At 47.6% G+C, this 27,932-nt stretch overlaps 1 protein-coding gene across 1 annotated transcript in view; it reads left to right on the forward strand.

Annotated features, from left to right (window-relative positions):
• CRTAC1 (cartilage acidic protein 1) overlaps positions 1-27,932 on the forward strand; it is a 604,943-nt gene that overhangs the window by 39,955 nt on the left and 537,056 nt on the right. Inside the window, exon 4 of the mRNA XM_089662389.1 lies at positions 21,255-21,451. Coding sequence (XP_089518515.1) covers positions 21,255-21,451 — 197 coding nt within the window. The remainder of the gene's footprint in view (positions 1-21,254; positions 21,452-27,932) is intronic.

Consider the following 27,932-nt stretch of genomic DNA (forward strand, 5'->3'; position numbering starts at 1 on the left):
GACCTGACAAATGTACTTCTGGAAGAATGGTCCAACCTTCCCATAGACACCCTCCTAAACCTTGTGGACGGCCTTCCCAGAAGAGTTGAAGCTGTTATAGCTGCAAAGGGCGGGGCCAACTCAATATTGAACCCTACGGACTAAGACTGGGAGGCCATTAAAGGTCATGTGTGTGGGAAGGGCGGGGCCAACTCAATATTGAACAATACGGACAAAGACTGGGGGGCCATTAACGGTCATGTGTGTGGGAAGGGCGGGGCCAACTCAATATTGAACCCTACGGACTAAGACTGGGAGGCCATTAAAGTTCATGTGCGTGGAAAGGGCGGGGCCAACTCAATATTGAACCCTACGGACTAAGACTGGGAGGCCATTAAAGGTCATGTGCGTGGAAAGGGCGGGGCCAACTCAATATTGAACCCTACGGGCTAAGACTGGGGTGCCATTAAAGGTCGTGTGCGTGGAAAGGCCGGTGGCCCAATACTTGGGGCAATATAGAGTATCTGCACAATGATCCCTTGGCTAGGGGTACAATTTCTGCTATACAGCTCCTTGTTAGAAGAATAGTCCCCCATTCCTCTTATATACATGGAACATTGGGAGAAAGACCTTGGCGGCAATCTGGCTCAGGAAAAATGGAGGCAAATTTGGGAAACCCACCACTCATTGCTCAATCAATGCATCAGCAATTGAATCTTAATTATAAACTGCTCACACCCTTGTACACGGTCCCTCAGCTCTTGGACTCCAATGTTTCTGGCCAATGCTTTAGGGGATATCAGATCCAGGGTACCATTTAAACATATGGTGGGGATTCCCCAAAATTAGAGGATACCGGACTGGTGTATATCAATTGGTTTATACACTTCTGAGGAATAGAGACGTGCATGACGAAAAAAAGGTGTTTTTATTTGGATCATTAAATTTCGTATTTGTTATGTTAGTACGATTCATTTTTGGAATTTGTTTAGTATATTTGTTTTTCAAATCTCTTTGTAATTTCAGAAATTTATTTTGGAAGATCGGCTATAATTGGTTTTAATGTGTTAATTAGTTATTTACACGTTACATATCGCCGCGCACGCCGGAGAGGGAGCAATAATTCTAGCACCAGGCCTCCTCCACTAAACCGATGACCTATAGAGGGCTTTTGAAGCTTCACCTATAGAAAATATCAGGTCCTGAAGTTTGTCACCATTTCACAGGCGCACACAAAAAGGAAGGTTTGACATGTTCGGTATCTATTTACTCGGCGCAACCTTGTCTTTCAAATTTTACCTAACATTTGGGTAATTCATTGCATTTGATTGTCCTAAAATTCCCTTTAGTATTTTTTTTTACAGAAATTCTTTACGGTAGTTTCGTGTGACATAAAAAATCGGAACCACCGCTGTTTTATTCTCCAGGGCACGGGTGTCAGACTGGTGGCCCTCCAGCTGTTGCCAAACTATAAGTCCCATGAATCATTGCAAGATTGACAGTTACAAGCATGACTCCCAATGGCAGAGGCATGATGGGACTTGTAGTTTTGCAACAGCTGGAGGGCCGCTAGTTTGACACCCCTGCTCTAAGGTATCTGCTTTCAGAAAATATACCACATTTGGGGGGTTTTGTGTCATCTCCAGGCCTGAAATATTTTTTTAAACATGTGCACAAAAAATGCAAAAACGGCTCAGGCAGCGAAAACTAAATGGATCCAAAGGAATGAATGGAATGAAATTAATTCAGGATTCATTCATTATCTTGTTACGTTATTTCAGATGCTTCAAACCTTAACAAAAGGCCCAAACTATTGCGTGATGAAAGTGATCGGTAGAGAGGCGCTTACTCAGCGTAAAGGTATGAACAGAGTATCAAAAAGAGTCCACTAAAGTGCATTTCCCACCACCATAGAAAACAAATAGAAGTCTTTTACAGTTGCAAGAAAAAGTATGTGAACCCCTTGGGATTCCGTGGAGTTTTGCATGAATTGGGCATAAAATGTGCTCTGAACGTCATCTAAGTCACAACAATAGAAGAACACAGTCTGCTGAACATAATACTACACAAACATTGGATGTTGCCATGGTTTAATTGCACATAACATGTAAACATTCACAGTGCAGGGAGGAAAAAGTATGTGAACCTTTGGACTTAATAATTGGTTGACCCTCCTTTGGCAGCAATAACCTCAACCAAACGTTTCCTGTAGTTGCAGATCAGACCTGCACAACGATCTGGAGTCATTTTGGACCCCTCCTCTTCACAAAACTGTTTCAGTGTAGCAATATTCTTGGGATGTCTGGTGTGAATCGCTCTCTTAAGGTCATGCCACAGCATTTCAATGGGGTTGAGGTCAGGACTCTGACTGGGCCACTCCAGAAGGCGTATTCTGTGCTGTTGCAGCCATTGTTTTGTTGAATGACTTGTATGCTTTGGGTCATCATTGTCCTGTTGCATCACCCATCCTCTGCGGAGCTTCAGTTGGCGGACAGATGGTCGTACGTTTTCCTGCAAAATGTCTTGATAAACTCTGGAATTCATTTTCCCATCAATGACAACAATCCGTCCAGCCCCTGAGGCAGCAAAGCAGCCCCAAACCATGATGCTCCCTCCGCCATGTTTCACAGTGGGGATGAGGTTTTGATGTTGGTGTGCTGGGCCTTTTTTTCTCCACACATAGTGTTGTGTGTTCTTCCCAAACAACTCAATCTTGGTTTCATCTGTCCACAGTATATTCTGCCAGCAGTGCTGTGGAACATCCAGGTGCTCTTTTGCAAACTTCAAACGTGCTGCAATCTTCTTTTTGGACAGCAATGGCTTCCTCCGTGGTGTCCTCCCATGTACTCCATTCTTGTTTCATGTTTTCCTTATTGTAGATGTGTCAACAAAAATGTTAGCATGTGCCAGAGATTTCTGTAGGTCTTTAGCTGACACTCTGGGATTCTTCTTTACCTCATGCAGCATTCTGCGCTGTGCTCTTGCAGTCATTTTTACAGGACGACCACGCCTAGGGAGAGTAGCAACAGTGCTAAACTTTCTCCATTTGTAGACAGTCTGTCTTACCGTGGACACAGGAACATCAAGGCTCAAGGAGATACTTTTGTAACCCTTTCCAGCTTCATGCAAGTCAACAATTCTTGATCGTAGGTCTTCCGAGAGCTCTTTTCTGCGAGGCATGGTTCACATCAGACAGTGCTTCTTGAAACCAATAAACCCAAAACAGGTGTCAGCAACACATCCAATATCATCACACTGATTGGAGTCAAGGTTGGCTCACTCCTGGCTCCAATTAGCTCTGGGAGAAGTCATTAAGCTAGGGCCTCACATACTTTTTCCTCCCTGCACTGTGAATGTTTACATGTTATGTGCAATTAAACCATGGCAACATCTAATGTTTGTGTAGTATTATGTTCAGCAGACTGTGTTCTTCTATTGTTGTGACTTAGATGACATTCAGAGCACATTTTATGCCCAATTCATGCAAAACTCCACGTAATCCCAAAGGGGTTCACATACTTTTACTTGTAACTGTAGGAGGATGCTGGATTATGCCCGTTTTAAAAACCAATCATGTTCACCACTGGTGTTAGATAATTAAGATCCACACTCACCAGAAGGTTTCGACTCTCCTGTTAGGATGGTCATACAGCGCTAGGTCAGGTTCCTGAAGACACCGCCAGGTGAAACATACATAGAAGCGTGAAGTGGGCCCCATATGACGTCACGTCCGGCCCGTCAGATCGAGGCTTGGAATGCACACTGTAGGAGATGAGATGACTTCCATACATACACAGGATGTATTAACTGGTACCGGGACTATAGGCAACTTACCATGTGAGCGGTATTTTAATATATATTTGGAACCATGGTTCTTAATAAATACCTCACTTAGATGCTTTTTCATGGATTTTCATTGTTTTATTGAGCCTATCTGAAAGATGTTATCGAATGAAGGGCAGTTTGGAGATCCACCTCACGAAAGAACATGCTTGGGGGACCTAGCGCTGCTTGACCATCCTAATAGGGGGTCAAAACCTTCTGGTGAGTGTGCAATTTAATTATCTAACCCCAAATATATTGACATGTATTTGAAATGCTACAATTTTGACCGTATTCGATATATTTCAAAATATATTTCAATAAATTTATATATATATATATATATATATGTGTGTGTGTGTACATATTACAAAATATATGAAAAATATTTTTAAAAATACATTTCAAATATAATGTACCGTATTTTTCGCTCCATAAGACGCACCTAGGTTTTAGAGGCAGAAAACAGGAAAAAAAAATTCTGAACTAATGGACTGCAGACATAGTACAGGAGATGACCAGAGACTGCGGACATAGTACAGGAGATGACCAGAGACTGCGGACACAGTACAGGAGATGACCAGAGACTGCGGACATAGTACAGGAGATGACCAGAGACTGCGGACATAGTACAGGAGATGACCAGAGACTGCAGACACAGTACAGGAGATGACCAGAGACTGCGGACATAGTACAGGAGATGACCAGAGACTGCGGACATAGTACAGGAGATGACCAGAGACTGCGGACATAGTACAGGAGATGACCAGAGACTGCGGACATAGTACAGGAGATGACCAGAGACTGCAGACATAGTACAGGAGATGACCAGAGACTGCGGACATAGTACAGGAGATGACCAGAGACTGCAGACATAGAACAGGAGATGACCGGAGACTGCGGACACAGTACAGGAGATGACCAGAGACTGCAGACATAGAACAGGAGATGACCGGAGACTGCGGACACAGTACAGGAGATGACCAGAGACTGCGGACATAGTACAGGAGATGACCAGAGACTGCGGACATAGTACAGGAGATGACCAGAGACTGCGGACATAGTACAGGAGATGACCAGAGACTGCAGACACAGTACAGGAGATGACCAGAGACTGCGGACACAGTACAGGAGATGACCAGAGACTGCGGACATAGTACAGGAGATGACCAGAGACTGCGGACATAGTACAGGAGATGACCAGAGACTGCGGACATAGTACAGGAGATGACCAGAGACTGCGGACATAGTACAGGAGATGACCAGAGACTGCAGACACAGTACAGGAGATGACCAGAGACTGCGGACATAGTACAGGAGATGACCAGAGACTGCGGACATAGTACAGGAGATGACCAGAGACTGCGGACACAGTACAGGAGATGATCAGAGACTGCGGACACAGTACAGGAGATGACCGGAGACTGCGGACACAGTAAAGGAGATGACCAGAGACTGCGGACACAGTACAGGAGATGACCAGAGACTGCGGACATAGAACAGGAGATGACCAGAGACTGCAGACATAGTACAGGAGATGACCAGAGACTGCGGACACAGTACAGGAGATGACCAGAGACTGCGGACACAGTACAGGAGATGACCAGAGACTGCGGACACAGTACAGGAGATGACCAGAGACTGCGGACATAGTACAGGAGATGACCAGAGACTGCGGACACAGTACAGGGATGACCAGAGACTGCGGACACAGTACAGGAGATGACCAGAGACTGCGGACAGTACAGGAGATGACCAGAGACTGCAGCCACAGTACAGGAGATGACTAGAGACTGCGGACACAGTACAGGGGATGACCAGAGACTGCGGCCACAGTACAGGAGATGACCAGAGACTGCGGCCACAGTACAGGAGATGACCAGAGACTGCGGCCACAGTACAGGAGATGACCAGAGACTGCGGCCACAGTACAGGAGATGACCAGAGACTGCGGCCACAGTACAGGAGATGACCAGAGACTGCGGACACAGTACAGGAGATGACCAGAGACTGCGGACACAGTACAGGAGATGACCAGAGACTGCGGACACAGTACAGGAGATGACCAGAGACTGCGGACACAGTACAGGAGATGACCAGAGACTGCGGACACAGTACAGGAGATGACCAGAGACTGCGGACACAGTACAGGAGATGACCAGAGACTGCGGACACAGTACAGGGAATGACCAGAGACTGCGGACACAGCACAGGGATGACCAGAGACTGCGGACAGCACAGGGATGACCAGAGACTGCGGACAGCACAGGGATGACCAGAGACTGCGGACAGTACAGATGACTGCTGACCTTTGAGGAGGGGGGGAGCGGGTACCTGAATTTGACAGATACCCGCTCCCATTTCCGCGGAGTTGTTCTTTCATCTTACCCGTTCCTCTATCCAGCGGCGCGCTGTCTTCCCGGCTTCTGTAATGGCGCTCGGCATGACAGCCGGGTGCCCAGTGCCCATGAGCGAGAAGCACTTGCGCTTTGTGATTGGTCCGGCGGCTTCTGGGATCTGTCATGTGTCCCAGGTACCGCCTTACCATTCACAAAAAGCACCGCTTCCTGCGCATGCGCACTTGGCACCCGGCTGTCATGCCCACACTACAGAAGCCGGGAAGACCGCGCCGCTGGATAGAGGAACGGGTAAGATGAAAGAACAACTCCACGGAAGTGGGAGCGGGTATCTGTCAAATTCAGGTACCTCCCCCCCCCCCCTCCCCAAAGGTCAGCAGTCATCTCTAGAAGGTCCCGCTGTAGAGCTGAGCGGCCGGCCCGGTATTCTGACACGGCGGCAGTGGAAATACCGGACCGGCCGCTCCATATTCGCTCCATAAGACGCACTGACATTTTCCCCCCTTTTTTGGGGGGAAAAAAGTGCGTCTTATGGTGCGAAAAATACGGTATGTCTTTAAAAATACAAATCTACATTTTTGGGCCGCATTTACAAATATATGTTAAAATTACTTTTTTATATGTTAAAAAGAAAAATCTAAAGAATATATTTAGAAAATATTTATTTTAAAATATATTGAATACGGCCAAAATTGTAGTATTTCAAATATAAGTCAATATATTTGGGAAGAATATTTTTAAAAATATATTTCAAATATATTTTTCTTCCATATGGGACACCAGTGGTGAAGCAGATTGGTTTGATTCAGCATCCTACTAAAAGACGTGTGTCAGGGACCGCCGCGGCGCCTTCCCCAGCGCACGCGCACTAGCGGCAGTCTGCGCCGGGATACAAGCACCAGGTCCCGGCGGGCCGCGGCTGACAGGAATTTGCGCATGCGCAGTGGGAGCCGCGGGCGCGCCCTGGGTGGCCAATGACAGCCAGGGGCGCGTCCTGGGCGGCCAATGACAGTGCAGGGCGCGATATTTAAAGATGCCCTGCACTGTCACAGATTGCTGCAAGGTCTATCTGTGATCCTGAATTCCTGAACCTGTGATATTGACCCGGATTGCCCTGACTACTTTGCCTTCTCCTGTGTTTGACCCGGATTGTCCTGACTACTCTGCCTTCTCCTGTGTTTGACCCGGATTGCCCTGACTACTTTGCCTTCTCCTGTGTTTGACCCGGATTGCCCTGACTACGCTGCCTTCTCCTGTGTTTGACCCGGATTGCCCTGACTACTTTGCCTTCTCCTGTGTTTGACCCGGATTGTCCTGACTACTTTGCCTTCTCCTCTCCTCTCCTGACTCCCGGCTTGTTTGACCTATCTGCGGACTGACTTATCCTGCTGACCCTGCGTGTGACCTGACTACTCTCCGCCTGCCGATTCTGTACCTCGCTTACCCCACGGGACCACTGCTCGTGATCCATCCTGCTAGGTCCTGCCGTCCTCCTCACATCTGACTCTCCCGGTACCTAAACATCCCCGGAGGTTCCCTCTGCCACTGGTGGGCCTGCTCAGAGGTCGTGACCTGGCCCTGGTCTGTTACAAGTCCATCCCCACCATCAGGGGCCCTGGTGAAAGCACAGACCGGGACTTAGACTCCACGCTTTGGGTAGGTCTGTCAAGTGGGCAGCCAGAGGCACCACCTGGCAGATCATAACAGAGTAAATTCCCCAAAAAAAAGTTATAATCCGACACCCACAGTTGGGCAGCTGATCTTATGAAAATTGGAAATATTTGATTATTTCAGCTATCACAGGTCACTATATTTGGTATAAGGAGGCGCCTCGATATTGTGTATTTGTTTTGTATTGCATGATGTCATCCGAATAAAACAAATGGGTGGTTAGTAAAACATAACACAGAGACACTGTTAGAAAATCCTTTAAAAAAGAAACAATGTTCCACACGTAGATCTGACGTCAATCACGATGAATGACACCCAGATGACCCATCGGCATGATGACTTGGGTCATGATGGTCTTCTCAGGTCACAGTTGCGTCAAAGATTACAGCTCCCTGACTACCTGTAAACTACGAATTAATTCATTGCTTCGTTATAATTTATTTCATATTTGTTAAACTTTGTTACTATTGTGGTTCAGAGATTTAAACATTTTGTCTGAATATCGATTCATAACGAAACAAATTGCACATGTCTGCTGAGGATAGGTATTTCAGGAAACTCAAGAGAAGCTTCAATAAATCTGAACTCTGTACGAATGACCAATTTTGTCTACTGACACTTCTCTTCACGGCAGCCATACAGGTTCTAAAAAAAAGCATGGAGGTCATCAACCCCTACAACCAGCCAGAAATAGTAAATGATTTGGTTTCCCCTTAATGGCCGTGTTCCTCAAAGACTTTGGGGTTGATTTACTAAAACTGGAGAGCGCAGAATCTGGTGCAGATGTGCATGGCAGCCAATCAGCTTCTAACAAGTAAGCTTTGACAAATATCCTGGAAGCTGATTGGTTTCTGTGCATAGCTGCACCAGATTTTGCCCTCTCCAGTTTTAGTAAATATCCCCCCTTTGTCTCTAAGTTCAAATGGATTTGGTTGCCCTGTATTGATCACAATCTTCTGTCTGATTTTGATGGCACACTGTTGGAACTTTGACAAAGTAGTTGTTAACCCCAAAAATAAGGCAACAAGGAGCCAACCGTAGCCCTCCACCCCCCACACCTCTCTAATTCTCACTTCCAGGACCCCCTTCTAGCTCCCAACTCCCTCCTATTTACATGAGTGCTATGAGGCCCAGGGTAAGAGGGACCCCATTAGAGAGTCTTTTATGTTTCCAGTATAGAAGGGCTTAGAATTGTGCTAATCACAGATCCCCTTCTGTGCAGGAAGAAACGTTGTCTTATCTGTCCTCTCCCGGGTACACAAGGTCTGAATATCTCCTGCTGCTTGGTTTAGGCATACTTTAAGATCATTGACAAGTTGGCATTGCTGGGTACTATAGAGAGATAATTGGGGGCCCTTCTGTAGGTAGGTGCAGCTCAGCCTCCCAGCTGTCAGTAACACTGTTCCAGCAGCCACTGTGCAGGGGAAGGAGCTTTTGTTCCTCTGAGACTTCCGTAAGTGTCATCAGGGGGTAGCCATCCAATTGGACGCTGCTGCTGCACTGAATGATCTCTGTGGCCATCATGATTGAGGGCATTGATAATAAATAGCACTGCCCCACTGCAGTTGGCATGCATTTGCAAATTGTAGAAGTTAAGGACTGGATCCCAGCTGGCTAGGGACAGTGCACTTAGTGCTAGGGAAAGGTTCTGGTTGAAGAGGGATGGTGCAGGGATACTAAGCCTGGCTCCGCCCTCTGGGAGCCCTATAGAGTTGGGATGAGGACCTTCCTACCTGGTTACTAGAGGTTCTGCCTGTCAGCCACCCCCTTCATCAGATGCTGTTCCAGTAATGTAGTCTATCAAAGTACCCTTTCAAGTGCAAAGACTGTGATGAAGTATCTCCTACGTTGTTGAAAAGCTGTTATACCCGGGTTACTTCTAATATTGAGGCTCCATTGCTGTATTGTTTGGAACTGCAAGTGAGCTCCTTGCCGATGTCTTCCAGTTAATTGTCACTTTTGCTTCACCAAATGCCTTTACACCATCTCGAGGAACCAGTCTATACGCCATCAAAAATTTTCTTTGGAGCCTGTAACGTGCCTGATGGAGGAGCCTGAAGCATTGGGGAAGGCCTCTATTACAGCCCTGGCTCAGGAGTCCCTGGCAAGATAGCAGGAAACGCCGAAGCACAGGGTGGCACGAGTACCTGATAAGTGTTTCGCTGGCTGGTGCTGGTATGCATCTGGAGAGCAGGAACCTCGGGACCTGAAAGCTGGTGAGGGGACTGGAACCAGTGCAGACACAGGATAGCAGATGCAGTGAAGGATCATGCACAAGACAGAGTCAGACAGTCCAGGTTGGCAACAAGTGAGCAAATGAGGTTCAAGCAGCAGGCAGGAGAGTAGTCGGGGATCAGGCCAAGGTTGGTAATGGCAGACGGTAACATCAGAAGGAGCAAGCAGAGACGTAATCCAGAGACAAGCCAGGGGTTGGTACAGGCGGCATTCAGAGCAGAGTCAGACCGGGTCAATAACAAAAGATCAAGCAGTAACTGGTATGAGGAAAGCAGGGACGTAATAGACCAAATGGCACTGATAGACTGCAAAAGTGCCAATGCGCATTCACGTTCCCGCTGGCGCACCAATTCACACCTGCAATCCGACCATGGGTGGTACTCTTTAGATTTGTGCTCCTGCGCACATGGGTGTTCTTTTCCTGACAGGGCCCCATGATTCCTAGTTACATCCCAAACAAGGTGTGATTGATCCTGATAGGTCTCTCATTGGCTGGTGCTGGTGTGTGTCTGGAGAGCAGGAACCTCAGGACCTAACAAGGTTACGGGAGGACTGGATCCAGTGCAGACACAGGATAGCAGATGCAGTGAAGGATCAGGCACAAGACAGGGTCAGACAGTCCAGGTCAGCAGCTAGTAATCAAACGAGGTTCAAGCGGCAGGCAGGAGAGTTGGCCAAGGTCGGTAATGGCAGACGGTAACAGCAGAAGGAGCAAGCAGAGACATAGTCCAGAGACAAGCCAAGGGTTGGTACAGGCGCAGAGCAGAGTCAGAGGCAGACCGGGTCAATAACAGAAGATCAAGCAGTAACTGGTTTCAGGACTGCAGGGACGTAACAGACCAAATTGCACTGATAGACTGCAAAAGTGCAGTTTAAATACCCCTTCTGGCGCCAATGCGCATTCACGTTCCCGCTTGCGCACCAATTCACATTAATGCACGCGCATCTGCAATCCGACCATGGGTGGTATTCTTTAGATGTGTGCGCCCACGCACATGGGTGTTCCTTTCCTGACAGGGCCCCATGATTCCTAGCTACATCCCAAACAAGGTGTGATTGATCCTGATAAGTCTCTCATTGGCTGGTGCTGGTGTGTGTCTGGAGAGCAGGAACCTCAGGACCTGACAAGGCTATGGGAGGACTGGATCCAGTGCAGACACAGGATAGCAGATGCACTGAAGGATCAGGCACAAGACAGGGTCAGACAGTCCCGGTCGGCAACTAGTGAGCAAATGAGGTTCAAGCAGCAGGCAGGAGAGTTGGCCAAGGTCGGTAATGGCAGATGGTAACAGCAGAAGGAGCAAGCAGAGACATAGTCCAGAGACAAGCCAAGGGTTGGTACAGGTGGCATTCAGAGGAGAGTCAGAGGCAGACCGGGTCAATAACAGACGATCAAGCAGTAACTGGTATCAGGAACGCAGGGACGTAATAGACCAAATTGCACTGATAGACTGCAAAAGTGCAGTTTAAATACCCCTTCTGGTGCCAATGCGCATTCACATTCCCGCTGGCGCACCAATTCACACCTGTAATCCAACCATGGGTGGTATTCTTTAGATTTGTACGCCCGTGTACATGGGTGTTCCTTTCCTGACAGGGCCCCATGATTCCTAGCTACATCCCAAACAAGGTGTGGTTGATCCTGATAAGTCTCTCATTGGCTGGTGCTGGTGTGTGTCTGGAGAGCAGGAACCTCAGGACCTGATAAGGCTGGCGGGAGGACTGGATCCAGTGCAGACACAGGATAGCAGATGCAGTGAAGGATCAGGCACAAGACAGGGTCAGACAGTCCAGGTTGGCAACTAGTGAGCAGATGAGGTTCAATCAGCAGTTCACGTTCCCGCTCCCGCACCAGTTCACACTAATGCACGGCACCTGCAATCCGACCATGGGTGGTACTCTTTAGATGTGTGCGCCCGCGCACATGGGTGTTCCTTTCCTGACAGGGCCCCATGATTCCTAGCTACATCCCAAACAAGGTGTGGTTGTTCCCTTTTGAACTTTGGATCAGTGAATGATGATTGAATGATATCAGACCCAATTAAATAGTAATAGTACTGGTGTTGGCCCTGGAACTTTCTTTGTTCTGGGATTTACGGGAACAGCAAAGATAGGACAGTCAGTTCCTTCTGCTCAGTCTAATTGTGAAGCGTTGGTGTGAAATAACGATGGGTAACCCAGGATTAGCACAGCTCGCCTTGTTATAATGACTCATCCCATATTTTTCGAAAGTTGAAGATTGACTTCTGCTGCGCTGAGGGTGAACCATAACAAGAAATGAAAGCCTTAAGGAAAGTGTCTGTCAAATGTGTAGTTCCTGAGAATCTTCTGGGAAGAAAGGCAGAAGTGTTGTCACCAGATCCACACTCTAAGATCACTTGTATAAAAATAGTAATGGCGGCTCAAACCTCGTTAATGGTGTCTTAGGGAGAGTTGTGTCTGGGCTGGTTGCATTCCAGTTACAGGTAATTGGCAACAGACAGAGAATGTCATAGTTCTGGGGTGATGAGATAAATTACTGTATCAGAACTTCAGGTGTTTCATTTAAAGTGATTTTAAACCTTCAAATTATTTTATTTTAATAATAACATACATGTTATACTTACCTGCTGTGTGTAATGGCTTTTCACAGAGCTGCCCTGAGCCTCATTTTCTGGGACCCACCGCTAGTGCTTCTGACTCCTCATGCCTTCCAAGTACCCTCCTACCAAGCTGCTTACTGGGGTGGGGGCTCTTGTGTAGGCTCACTCTCGAGCCTCGCTGTCTATGCCTGTAAACACAGACATCAGTCTGCCCTGTGAGGAGGCAGAGAGTGGAGAGATCTTCTGTTCAAGGGCACAGCGCTGGATTGAGATCAGGCTCAGGTATGTGTGTGTGTGTGTGGGGGGGGGATCCTGGACACCAAAGTTTTTTCACCTTAATGCAAAGAAGGCATTAAGGTAAAAGCCCTTAAGGCTTTAAAACCAATTTAACTCTCCACCTCAAATGTATGGTCAGCGCCAACAAATCAGTGTGTGACCCCAAAACAATTCCATCCCAATATTTCAACCAAATCATACATCAATGAAACAGCTTAAGGTTTTATGTGTGTGTCGATGGGCTTCAGTTTGCTTCAAGCGGGTTTTGCACTCCCATACAAGTCTAAGGGTAGGCAAAGCTGGTTTGATGCTGGTCACCTGCAGGCCACACAGAAGTTAACTGCGGCGCAAATAGAAGTCACCTGCAGGCCAATTAGAGGTCAACTGAAGGCCAAATAGAGGTCACCTGCGGGCCAAATAGAGGTCACCTGCAGGCCAAGAAGAGGTAAAGTGTAGGCCAAATGTGGGTCAACTGTTGGCCAAATGTGGGTCAACTGTAGGCCGAATGTGGATCAACTGTAGGCCAAATGTGGGTCACCTTCGGGCCAAATAGAGGTCACCTGCGGGCCAAATAGAGGTCACCTAGAGGTCAACTGTAGGCCAAACAGAGGTCAACTACTGGGAAAATGTGGGTCAACTGCAGGCCATATAGAGGCCAAATGTAGGTCAACTGTGGGCCAAATAGAGGTCACCCGTGGGCCAAATAGAGGTAAACTGCGGGCCAAGTAGAGGTCAATTGCAGGCCAAATAGAGGTCAACTACTGGGCAAATGTGGGTCAACTGCAGGCCATATAGAGGTCAAATGCAGGCCAAATAAGAGGTCAAATGTGGGCTAAATAGAGGTTAACTTCTGGGCAAATGCAGCTGTCTTTGAATTTTAAATGGTTCCAGAAGCATCTCAAAATAATGTCAGTCTAATCTCATCAACATAAGCCCAAAGCCCTTCAACAAAGGCCCTTAAAGTAGAATTAAACCCATTCATTCAACTGGTTCTCAATTGAGTAACATGTCAGGAATGCCGTACTGTCAGCTAGCTTGTGCTCTCAACCAAACTGTTAAGCCATCAGATGACCGGTGTCAGAACTAATCACATGTGCAGCATCATGGCGGCTACCGATCGATCAGAAGCTAAGACCACAGCTTCCTTCGCTGTAAACAATGGAAGGGTTTAGTTCTACTTTTAGATCAACTCAAAAACAAAACAATAATATATTTTAATTTACCAGCCCTTGGATGTGGTGGCTGCATTCATTTTAGTGTTTTAGATGAAGAACATTTTCAGCAGTACAACCAGTATTTGCTGATCTTGCCCAATTTGCAGTGCTATCTTCCTTCCAGGTTATCTTCTGTAAACTACAAATTCTCCCACCACCCATGTAATAGAATGGTAGAGGAGGATGTGTTTGGAGTCTTAAGTCAGGACAGCAGCCTAGTGACAAGCACTGCTCCTCCATAGGTACAGTGAGTGGGTGAGCGTAGACACCCAGGACTGGAAGTGTGCTATTTTGCAGAATTACCAAGTGAAAATAAGAAGAAAAACCTGGGAAGCAAAACCAGTGCAATTTCCGTAACTAAGGACTGTTTTTGTTTAGATAAAGTAGCTCTACCATCCCCCCAAAAGGACCATGAATTTAATTGCCCCTTCCAAATGGTCTTACAAGCAACCATTCTGACTTTAATGAAAGGATGTTTTGCTTGTAGAACTGGTAACAAGCCAGGAACTGGGACATGGGATACTCCAAAGGGTTCAGTACATTAATCAGAGGACATCCTATACTCTTTAAAGATAGCATGGTGTAGCCCTCACAGCTTGGGATCATGACCGTGCTTCAGAATAGTTTAAAGTCTCATAGTTTGGTTTAAGGTGCTGCGCCATTGCGGGGTGTCAATCAGAACCGTCTACTTCCAAATCCCAAAGCAGCTGCCGGCTTGGTCTCCTGGTACAGTCCGACAGTTCCTCAGGGGTAGGCAGCCCCTTGAAGCTCACAGATACATCCCTGATGGGGAAAAGACAATCTCCTCAAGGCTTCAGGCCACCTCCAAGACCACCTTCTGGGCACACCTCCCAGGGATTGACCAGGTCATAGTAAATATTCAGGCCAGTCATTTGAATTTCCCACCCTAAGTTCTGGAAACTTCTCCCAAGGGCAGGGGAAATAATCCAACTCCCAGCCTGTGAAACCCTAAACAGACCAAGGCAAATGATGCTTGCTCCTCTAATTTCAGAGCACGCCACTAAACTCTTGATTGACTGTTTTGCTAAAGATATATATATATATGTAGCCCTGATTGATTGGAACTAGATTATGTTATAAAGACTGTATTGTTGGTGGCCTCTAATGAGGTCCATCCATGCCCGTGGATCAGCAGAAAAGCCCAGCTACATTTCAGATCAAAGTATTTCTCAGCATGTAGCAAAGGGGCAGTAGGGTGGTGGTTGTTTGTCACGTCCTCCATGTTTTTTGATGAACTTGTTGGGCTCCAAGTCTGGGAAACATGAGAAGCCTACTCCCAGGGTGGATTCTTATGGGCTGCACTGGGCACCTTGTACAGGGTCTCTCTCTTTCTCTTCACACACATGGGGTTTTCTCTGTGCCATTTTCACCAATGTCCTGGGACAAGGCTAAGGTTGCTATCAGGGAATACTCAGCCGTAAGGTGGGCCTCTACTCTTAGAGATGAGCCTACACTATGTACCCTTGCACAACTTTCCACTGTAGCTTGCAATTAGGTGGGCTGTGCTGAACACTGACCACAGCCACCTGTGCAGCGTTTTCCTACTACCAGGCCTGGTAGCAGCATGGACCCCCCCGCTGTACACATAGCGCAGGATCCAACATGCACTTGACTTTAATGCTTGAACGTCCGTATCTCTGTACACGATGGGGACCTCCACAATGCAATTCCTTTCTGGTTGCTGTGGGAGATGGAATGTGGCGTAGGGAGTGCTGACAACATCACCCTCACAGCTAGAGGCCAATCAACCTATAACAGGTACACTCTGGGGACAGGCTGCTTGCTGACTGTATCTTCATTGCTCATGGCAACCACATGTGTAACTTGCATTAATGCGACTCTTCAGTGTGTTAACTCTTCATAATCCATGTGCTAGTGACCCAAGCTGTAGACTAGGTGTAAAGTTGTGCCGGTTATTTGCATTACACCCCTTTGAGTAACTTTAGACCAGGCAAAAGGCAAAATGTCAGCATTTTACTGACTACAGTGCTACATTGCAAAGTCCTACACAACTTCAACAAAACAGTCATTTTTCCTAAGTCCCTAGTCGCTAATCCTGACCAGGCTTTGTGCTGCCCCAGCATACCTGCAAATATAGAGTCCACGTGGTTACAGCATCTAGCAGAGGCATACTCTAATAGATGTCTTCGGGGCGAACCCCAACTCTTAATGTCTTTATGGCTGGATTGTGCCATTTTTGCAACTTATCCCGGTGTAACTCTCTTCAGGGAACCGGGAAGCTGGCCAAGACCAGTTGACCTGGACCAAGACTAGGCAAAAGTAACAGCAGCGATGGACCTCTCGGACCTCGGACTCCCCCTGACCTGGCCCTCTGCCCACTATTATATTCACAAAGGCAGTGGTAGGACCTAAGGATCTTTCCAAAAGCCCAAGAACTGGGAAGAACATTAATGCCTATCCTTCCATCTGGGGCAGCACCTAACTAACTTGAACCTGCCTGCAAGCGTTGGTTGAGCCACAGCAAGAGGGGTGGCATCTCCATCTGTGGTCATTATGCGTATTTACTTATTGGGCCTTTGAAGTTTTGTGAATCCAAAAATTGCAAATAGGTGTCTTGTCTGTCAGGAGTTACACGTATGAAGCCAGCGAAGTGTAGATGTCACAAGGATCTGTATCGAAAAACGATACGTGCTAATTGATACAATTTGCTGAAATCAGTTACAATACATGTCATAATGAAGTCTTTGTTGAACACGTAAGCATTCTGCAGATAATAACACTCATTTCTGAGGTGTGACTCATAATAAAGTGTTGACGTTTGATGCCACAAATAAAGGTTTTATGATATCAGACCTCTGGGCTTGTAAGAGGGGGAATATAGAAGGGAGAAGTGTAAAAGCAAAGTTCAGAAAGACCTATTTTATGTTTAATTAGATAATAAAATGTCTAGCGAGCGCTACCAGGGAAAAGAGATTAAATGTATAGAGCCGCTAGAACACCAAAAAGGTAACCAAAAAAACCTTCCAGAAATATATGTAAATAGTAAAGGTGCAGCGCTGGGGATAGGAACAATAAAGTGCAAATAACGGTCAAATATAACATGCAATATGCAAAATCGTCCTTCAGAGCATAAAGTACAAGAAGTGATATCACTAGTGGGGATCACAGTGAAGTCAGGCGTCCAAATGAAGAGACGTATAACGTGGGGATCCTGTAGAGTCCCAGCTTAAAGTGTGAATATGTGATCCAGAGGTGATAGATTAATGAGCAGAATGCGCACTCACCAGAGGTGATAGATTAATGAGCAGAATGCGCACTCACCAGAGGTGATAGATTAATGAGCAGAATGCGCACTCACCAGAGGTGATAGATTAATGAGCAGAATGCGCACTCACCAGAGGTGCGTATTTAATACACATATAGGAGGTCTCCTGTATCATCAGGCACACATTTGGTCATCCGTATTCTGGTCAAGCTGCATTCACTATTATTGCATCCGCCTGAACCGGATGCAAGAAGGACTGTAGATGCTGGGTGGTAGGATAGCATGATCTGGACGCAAAGCAGGGATGAGAAACTGAGAGATCTCTTCGTAAAAACAGCACACGGTACACATATTTACCCCTTGATTGCCCCTTAGATGTTAACCCCTTCCCAGCCAGTATCATTAGTACATTGACAGTGTAAAGTATTATCACTGATCACTCTATTAATGTCACTGATGATGTCAGTAGCAGTCGTTCCCCCCCCCCCCCAGTGTTAGTGTCATATTGCCCGCCGCACTACCGCAGTCCCATTTTAAGTCGTCGATCACTGCCGTTAGCAGTATAAAAATACATACAAATTCCAGTATCTATCCCATAGTTTGTAGACACTATAACCGATCAATATACACTTATTGGGATTTTTTTTTACTATCAAAAACATGTAGCAGATTACATTCCGGACAAAATTTATGAAAAAATTGTTTTGTTTTTTTTTCATTGGATTTGTTTTATAGCAGAAAGTAAAAAAAATTTTCTTTTTAATTTCAAAACTTTTGGTCTTTTTTCATTTATATGATCAAAAATAAAATACCCAACGACGATCAAATACCATGAAAAGAAAGCTGTTTTTGGGTACAGTGTTGCATGACTGCACAACTGCCAGTTAAAGAAGCTTAGTGCCGAAGTGCAAAAAATGGCCTGTTTAGGAAGGGGGTAAAATCAGAATATATCAGAATCTCAAGTGTTTCATATTTAAAGTGATTTTAAACGTTAAATGTTTTTAAAATAACAAACATGTTATACTTACCTGCTCTGTGTAGTGATTTTACACAGAGCATTCCCCTATTTTTCTCCTCTATTTCTCTCCTCCGCCGGTGCTCATGGCTCCTCCTGTTTTTTGGGTACCCCCTAACAAGGGGCTTGCTGGAAGGATGCTTGCTCCCGAGCCCAACTGCTTGTGTCCATAGACACAGACAGGGGGGCTGTGCCCCGCCCCCCTGCCCCCTCATCATAGGGGGCGATTTCTTGCCATGGGTATTATACTCGGCCCACCTTCATATACCAGTCATAGCCCAGGAGTTCATACGTAGATGGCCACTGACCTGGAACAGCATTCTGGGCAGAGTTCAGACTTTTGAGATTTCTCTGGATGTGTATTTGTTCCAATTCAGTGGCTTTATAGGTAGAGAAGCCAGGATTAGGAAAATGGCCCCAAAGCTGCACCTGTAAAGAGGATTAACACCTTCACTGTATACCAATCAGAGATAATAAGTACAGGAAACCCCCACACACACCTTTTGAGTCACCCTTTGTTTCTGGCCCCCCTACTTACCGCCAAGCACTGTCGTTTGGTTCCACCCCCTACTTACCGCCAAGCACTGTTCTTTGGTTCCATTCCCACTACTCACCTCCAAACACCCTCCCTTGGTTTCACCCCCTACTCACCTCCAAGCACTGTCCTTTGGTTCCACCCCATACTCACCTCCAAACACTGTCCTTTGGTTCCACCCCCTACTCACCTCCAAGCACTGTCCTTTGGTTCCACCCCCTACTCACCTCCAAGCACCGTCCTTTGGTTCCACCCCCCCTACTCATCTCCAAGCTCCATCCCTTGGTTCCACCCCTTAACAACCTCCAAGCACTGTCTTTTGGATCTACCCCTACTCACCTCCAAGAACCGTCCTTTGGTTCCCACTGACCCCCAATGTAAGGAACATTCTTCCCACTGATCACCAATGTAAGGGACATTCTTCCCACTGACCCCCAATGTAAGGGACATTCTTCCCACTGATCACCAATGTAAGGGACATTCTTCCCACTGACCACCAATGTAAGGGACATTCTTCCCACTGACCCCCCAATGTAAGGGACATTCTTCCCACTGACCCCCAATGTAAGGGACATTCTTCCCACTGACCCCAATGTAAGGGACATTCTTCCCACTGACCCCCAATGTAAGGGACATTCTTCCCACTGATCACCAATGTAAGGGACATTCTTCCCACTGATCCCCAATGTAAGGGACATTCTTCCCACTGACCACCAATGTAAGGGACATTCTTCCCACTGACCCCCAATGTAAGGGACATTCTTCCCACTGACCCCCAATGTAAGGGACATTCTTCCCACTGATCACCAATGTATGGAACGTTCTTCCCACTGACCCCCAATGTAAAGGACATTCTTCCCACTGATCACCAATGTAAGGGACATTCTTCCCACTGACCCCCAATGTAAGGGACATTCTTCCCACTGACCCCCAATGTAAGGGACATTCTTCCCACTGACCCCCAATGTAAGGGACATTCTTCCCACTGATCACCAATGTAAGGAACATTCTTCCCACTGATCACCAATGTAAGGGACATTCTTCCCACTGACCCCCAATGTAAGGGACATTCTTCCCACTGACCTCCAATGTAAGGGACTTTCTTCCCACTGACCATCAATGTAAGGGACATTCATCCCACTGACCCCCAATGTAAGGGACATTCTTCCCACTGACCCCCAATGTAAGGGACATTCTTCCCACTGACCCCCAATGTAAGGGACATTCTTCCCACTGACCCCCAATGTAAGGGACATTCTTCCCACCGACCCCCAATGTAATGGACATTCTTCCCACTGACCCCCAATGTAAGGGACATTCTTCCCACTGACCCCCAATGTAAGGAACATTCTTCCCACTGATCACCAATGTAAGGGACATTCTTCCCACTGATCACCAATGTAAGGGACATTCTTCCCACTGACCACCAATGTAAGGGACATTCTTCCCACTGACCCCCAATGTAAGGGGCATTCTTCCCACTGACCCCCAATGTAAGGGACATTCTTCCCACTGACCCCCAATGTAAGGGACATTCTTCCCACTGATCACCAATGTATGGAACGTTCTTCCCACTGACCCCCAATGTAAGGAACGTTCTTCCCACTGACCCCCAATGTAAGGGACATTCTTCCCACTGACCCCCCAATGTAAGGGACATTCTTCCCACTGACCACCAATGTAAGGGACATTCTTCCCACTGACCACCAATGTAAGGGACATTCATCCCACTGACCCCCAATGTAAGGGACATTCTTCCCACTGACCCCCAATGTAAGGGACATTCTTCCCACTGATCACCAATGTAAGGGACATTCGTCCCACTGACCCCCAATGTAAGGGACATTCTTCCCACTGACCACCAATGTAAGGGATATTCTTCCCACTGACCCCCAATGTAAGGGATATTCTTCCCACTGACCCCCAATGTAAGGGACATTCTTCCCACCGACCCCCAATGTAAGGGACATTCTTCCCACTGACCCCCAATGTAAGGGACATTCTCCCCACTGACCACCACCCTGATGTATCATGAGATGTAGATATAGTCATCTTTAGTCGGTCTCTTTATAGTCACCATTGGCATTCTCCTATCTCCATCCTCACAGGTTCATTTCATGTCACAAATGTTGGAAACGCAGACATGGAAATAAAATGTAAAATGTTGACACTTAGAGATCCCCAAATTGTTGGGTGACTCGGCAGCGATGCCTCCTCCATGAAATGATTGAGATCTGACGGCTTTTTCTTCTCTTTGACATGGAAAGAAAATGTATTTCTGATTTTTATGGGTTTTTTTATTTCTTTTTTTACCTTTGTAGATATAATGGACCGAATCTTGTGCTGAAATACATCAAAGAAAAAGGTCGCCTAGTGAACGTTGCGGTGGATGAACGCAGCTCTCCGTATTATCCACTCCGGGACCGCCAGGGCAATGCCATCGGGGTCACCGCCTGTGATATAGATGGCGATGGACGGGAGGAGATTTATTTTCTGAACACGAACAACGCGTTCTCAGGTAAGAGGAAATCCTGCGCACGCGGGACCCGTATTCCTTGTGTTCTTCACACTGCGGGGGGATCTTCACACTGCGGGGGGATCGTCACACTGCGGGGGAATCTTCACACTGCAGGGGGATCTTCACACTACGGGGGGATCTTCACACTGCAGGGGGATCTTCACACTGCGGGGGGATCGTCACACTGCTGGGGGATCGTCACACTGCTGGGGGATCTTCACACTGCGGGGGGATCTTCACACTGCGGGGGAATCTTCACACTGCAGGGGGATCTTCACACTGCGGGGGGATCTTCACACTGCGGGGGGATCGTCACACTGCTGGGGGATCTTCACACTGCTGGGGGATCGTCACACTGCTGGGGGATCGTCACACTGCGGGGGGATCGTCACACTGCTGGGGGATCGTCACACTGCGGGGGGATCTTCACACTGCGGGGGGATCTTCACACTGCGGGGGGATCTCTCCACCAAGGGTCACGCAGAAGGGCATTTTTTTCTACCACCTGCTGTTTTCACTGTACATGTTTTATATTTACTTTTTGTGGCTGTAGCACTTTCCTTTATTATCTCATTTCCAGACCGATGTTACGTTTTGGTATAAAAGTGGTTCCTTCCAAGACTCTTCTAGGGTCTGCTTAGCCTATGTAACCTCGTATAATATGGTGGTCTCCTAATATGCATTCCCTAGAGCTGAGCTTACAGGATTACGTTCAGGTTTTTTTTGAAAAGCGTAAGTGTTCTGCTCCACTATCATGTAATCTAGTGGCAATTTTTGAGCCACTGCAACTTGTTTACAATATGATTTTGGTATCTTCATCTGTCCTCCCCTCCTGTTTAGTGCTAGTTTGTTCAGTCCTACCTAGACCCTCCTCATTTTTTCCATGTTGCTTCAGCCACTGTTAGGGTGCGTCTAAATCTCCCTTTCCTCTGAAGCCCGATCTGTGTGTGGGGGATCTACTGTTACTTGGAGGCTCTATTGTTGCTGGGGGTTATATTGTTAGACGGGGTCTATTGTTGTTGGGGGGATCTATTGTTGTTATAGGGGGTCTATTGTTGTTTGGGGATCTATTGTTGCTGGAGAGGGCTATTATGCCTGCAGGGGATCTATTTTACTGCTTTTCTTGATATCATTAATGAATTCCATACAAATAGCTCAACACCACAATAATTATATTTGGTTCTGTTTTCTCTAAAATGGGCGGTGCTCGGAGGTGGGTAGGGGGTAGAAACAAGAGACAGTGCTCAGAGGTGCGTAGGGGGTGGAACCAAGGGACAATGTTCGAAGGTGGGTAGGGGGTGGAAACAAGGAATAGTGTTCAGAGGTTAATAGGGGGTGGGACCAAGGGACAGTGCTCAGAGGTGGGTAGAGGGTGGAGCCAAGGAACGGTGTTCAGAGGTGGGTAGGGGGTGGAAACAAGGAATGGTGCTCAGAGGTGGGTAGGGGGTGGAACAAAGGAATTGTGCTCAGAGGTTAATAGGGGGCGGAACCAAGGGACGGTGCTCAGAGGTGGGTAGAGGGTGGAACAAAGGAATTGTGCTCAGAGGTGGGTAGAGGGTGGAACCAAGGAACGGTGCTCAGAGGTGGGTAGAGGGTGGAGCCAAGGAACGGTGCTCAGAGGTGGGTAGGGGGTGGAACAAAGGAATTGTGCTCAGAGGTTAATAGGGTGCGGAACCAAGGGACGGTGCTCAGAGGTGGGTAGAGGGTGGAGCCAAGGGACAGTGCTCAGAGGTGGGTAGGGGGTGGAACCAAGGGACAGTGCTCAGAGGTGGGTAGGGTGTGGAACCAAGGGATGGTGCTCAGAGGTGGGTAGGGGGTGGAATCAAGGGACGGTGCTCAGAAGGGGAAACAAGGAATGGTGCTCAGAGGTGGGTAGGGGGTGGAACCAAGAGACAGTGCTCAGAGGTGGGTAGGGGGTGGTAACAAGGGATAGTGCTTAGAGGTGGGTAGGGGGTGGAACCAAGAGACAGTGCTCAGAGGTGGGTGGGGGTGGAACCAAGAGACAGTGCTCAGAGGTGGGTAGGGGGTGGTAACAAGGGATAGTGCTCAGAGGTGGGTAGGGGGTGGTAACAAGGGATAGTGCTCAGAGGTGGAAACAAGGGACGGTGCTCAGAGTTGGTTAGGGGGTGGAAGGAAGGAACGGTGCTCAGAGGTGGGTGTGGGGTAGAACCAAGTAACGATGCTTGAAGGTGGGTAGAGGGCAAGGGGTGACCCATAAGGGGGGGTTCTCACATATTCTCTGAGAATAAAAGCCCTGCCAGTAGGTCCCCAGCCTGGCGGCAGCCTTATCTTCGCGCTCCGCTGTAATAAAGCAGAATTGATTTTGATGTGAACTGTTTGTTCTCGCTCCCATGGTTGTCCCTCTGCCGGTCAGTCCAGCCTTCGTTAGAAAGTTTCTAAAATGTGACCTCTGTCTGTATCTGGAAGAAGAAATATTCACACGTTGGTAGGTGGTCCTGTTGTGCTGATCGGTTTCTAATAAAACGGTCACTCCTGCGGTGAGATCTCACTTTGCTGCGTCCTTCAGATCAGAACTCTCATCAGAAGTTGATGCCGAACGAGGACACGGACCTCTGTGGTGGGATTTGTCGAGGAGAAGTGTCTGGTGCGTGGTGTGGTGCCAGATTGTGCTGCAAACTCGATTTCATCACAAATACAGAGAAGAGTGAAGTGGGGCAGATTCAGCAGGCCTGGCATACAGCCCTCCTCTGTATTAGAGAGCTATGATAGTCAATGTTAGAGATAGCTGAGACCTCCTTATACAGGCTCCTGAAGTATCCCATCCAAAACAGGAAATATTTCATTATAGTCTATGGCTACAGCGACCGTATGAACATTTTCTTTTCAAATAATATAGGTCAAGGCTTTCAAAATATTATTCCTTTAAAGGTTGTGCCTGCACCCCGCACTTTAAATATACCAAGAAAATATGTTCAACTGCAATAATCATGTGACAGCGATGTCATAAAATCCCTAAAAAGGGCATTCGGATTAGCGACCACACCCCCATCCAGCAAGAAGTAAGCCAAAGAGAGTTGGGGGAGGACAATGAGAAACAGGATTGGATTGAGATCTGGAGAATTTGGAGGCCAAGTCAACACCTCAAACTCGTTTTCCTCAATCCATTCTTGAATTCATCAGCCCAGGCCACTTTCTTCAATTGCTCCGTGGTCCAGTTCTTATGCTCATGTGCCCATTGTAGGCATTTTGGCTGTGGACACGGGTCAGCATGGACACCCTGACCGGTCTGTGGCTACACAGCCCCCATACACAACAAACTGCGATGCTCTGTGTGTTCTGACACCTTCCTATCAGAACCAGCATTCACTTTTTCAGCAATTTGAGCTTGTCACATGGTACAAGGCTGTTGTGAATGGCCCTGTACCATGTGATCTCAGTGATCATTCACAGATTTCACACATAGTAAGCAATGATGTCACAAGTTATTATTATTATTATTATTACATGGAGTTTATATAGCGCCAAAGGGTTTGCTCAGCGCTGTACAATATAGGGGGGACAATACATGGCACAGTACAACAACAACAAACAACGTACGAAGGGTAAGAGGGCCCTACTCTTTCGAGCTTGCAATCTAGGAGGGAGGGGGTAATGGTACAGTAGGAAGTGGCTGAGGGGAATGAGGGGTGGGAGGAAAGAGGGAGAATGGCCATTAGGTGAGGGTGGGGTAGGCTTCCCTGAAGAGATGGGTTTTGAGGTAGCGCTTGAATGTGAAGAGGGAAGGCGACAGTCTGATGGATTGGGGCAGTGAGTTCCAGAGGATGGGGGAGGACCTGGAGAAGTCCTGCAGTCGTGCATGGGAGGAGGAGACCAGGGAGCAAGATAGAAGGAGGTCCAGTGAGGAGCGAAGGGTACGGGTAGGGTGGTACTTGGGGATCAGGTTGGTGAGGTAGTCAGGGGCAGTGTTGTGAACGGCTTTGTAGGTCAGGGTTAGGAGTTTAAATTTGATGCGTTGGGCAATCGGGAGCCAGTGGAGGGAGAGGCAGAGGGGGGTGGCAGAGGTGGAGCGGGTGGTGAGGTGGATGAGTCTAGCCGCTGAGTTCAGGATGGTCTGGATCGGGGAGAGCCTGCCCTTGGGTAGGCCGGTGAGAAGAGAATTACAGTAGTCAAGGCGTGAGATGATGAGGGAGTGTACTAGAAGTTTGGTGGTGTCAAGGGTGAGGAAGTGACATCTTGCTTACTTCTCTGCATGTGATCACTGATTGGCCAATCAGTGATCACATGATCAGGACCTCCTACAGAGGCCCCGTCCAACGATCGGTGTTCCACTGTGTCCGGAGGAGCGCGCACAACCAGGGGGCGGGGAGGCCGTTTATAAACGGCCACCCGCCCCTGCACTGCCACCGTCCGGCCGTTTATATACAACGACCGGACGGGAGGTGGTTAAGAGACATAATGGTGGGAGAGGAAATGGGTTCACTTAAGGAATTGGAGGAAAAGAGTGAAATATTTATGAGAATGGACAAGTGGCGTTATTTTCAATTGAAATATTTTATAGGAAAGTTTCCGAGGCCATTGAGAACAAGAGAGGACTGGAATCCTTTTGAGCACCTATTAGATACACGGGGTGACGGGAAGCACGGGATTTGTAAAATATATAAGATCCTCACTGAAATAATCACAGATACAAGGCCATCATTTATAGAGAAATGGGAAAGGGATTTTGGAGTAACAATAGATGTGCAAAAACAGAGGAAAATGTATAGATTCATTCATGAGAATGTAAATATGAAGGAGGTAGAAATGAATTACAAATGTTTGGCAAGGTGGTATATCACCCCGAGTGCGGCACACAGATTACGCGCGGACAATTCACCTTTATGTTGGCGTGGATGTGGAGGTAGAGGCACAATGCATCCCATATGGTGGGAGTGTTCTAAAATCCAAGAGTATTGGGGGAGAATAGTATGCCCAGGGGCGGACTGACAACTCATGGGGCCCCCGGGCAATAGGGGATCATGGGGCCCCTGTGTCCTTGCCCACACTCAAAAAAGCCTATAAAAAAGGTACCAGGGGCATTTCATGGGGCCCCCTACTGACCCCGGGCCCTCAGGCAGTGCCCGAGTGCTCGAATGGTCAGCCCAGCCCTTAGTATGCCTGATTCAGAAAATTTCAGAGGTTAATATCACAAAAGACCCAGAGATTTGCCTTTTTCATGGCTTTCAGTTAAAAAATATAAAAAATCTGGTTTACTGTACTATCCGAATGCAGCGAAGGGACTGATACACAAATTTTGGAAGGAACAAGAGGCACCAAAAATAAAAGATTGGGTAGATAGGGTGGAACAGATATATAGAATGGAGGAACTTTACCATATGAATGAAGATAAGATGGAGAGTTTCCATATAAAATGGGAAAAATGGGAGGAATTTAAAAAGTCAAATTTAATTTTAGAATTTATGATTGATTACCGTATTTTTCGCCCCATAAGACACACTTTTTTCCCCCCAAAAAAGGGGGGAAAATGTCAGTGCGTCTCATGGAGCGAATATAGAGCGGCCGCTCCGGTATTTCCACCGCCGCCGTGTCAGAATACCGGGCCGGCCGCTCAGCTCTGCAGCGGGACCTTATGGAGAGGACTGCTGACCTTTGGGGAGGTGGGGAGCGGGTACCTGAATTGGACAGGTACCCGCTCTTACTTCTTTCATCTTACCTGTTCCTCTATCCAGCGGCGCGCTGTCTTCCCGGCTTCTGTGGGCACTGGGCATGACAGCCGGGTGCCAAGTGCGCATGCGCAAGAAGCGGTGCTTTTTGTGAATGGTAAGGCGGTACCTGGGACACATGACAGATCCCAGAAGCCGCCGGACCAATCACAAAGCGCAAGTGCTTCTCGCTCATGGGCACTGGGCACCCGGCTGTCATGCCGAGCGCCATTACAGAAGCCGGGAAGACAGCGCGCGGCTGGATAGAGGAACAGGTAAGATCAAACAAAAACTCTGCGGAAGTAAGATCGGGTACCTGTCAAATTCAGGTACCCGCTCCCCACCTCCCCAAAGGTCAGCAGTCATCTGTACTGTCCGCAGTCTCTGGTCATCCCTGTGCTGTCCGCAGTCTCTGGTCATCCCTGTGCTGTCCGCAGTCTCTGGTCATCTCCTGTACTATGTCTGCAGTCTCTGGTCATCTCCTGTACTGTGTCCGCAGTCTCTGGTCATCTCCTGTACTGTGTCCGCAGTCTCTGGTCATCTCCTGTACTGTGTCTGCAGTCTCTGGTCATCTCCTGTACTGTGTCCGCAGTCTCTGGTCATCTCCTGTACTATGTCTGCAGTCTCTGGTCATCTCCTGTACTATGTCTGCAGTCTCTGGTCATCTCCTGTACTATGTCCGCAGTCTCTGGTCATCTCCTGTACTATGTCCGCAGTCTCTGGTCATCTCCTGTACTGTGTCCGCAGTCTCTGGTCATCTCCTGTACTGTGTCCGCAGTCTCTGGTCATCTCCTGTACTATGTCCGCAGTCTCTGGTC

Source organism: Staurois parvus, unplaced genomic scaffold (assembly GCF_062004578.1).
Source record: "Staurois parvus isolate SC_StPar_1 unplaced genomic scaffold, SC_StPar_1.0 ptg001463l, whole genome shotgun sequence".
Lineage (NCBI taxonomy): Eukaryota > Metazoa > Chordata > Amphibia > Anura > Ranidae > Staurois > Staurois parvus.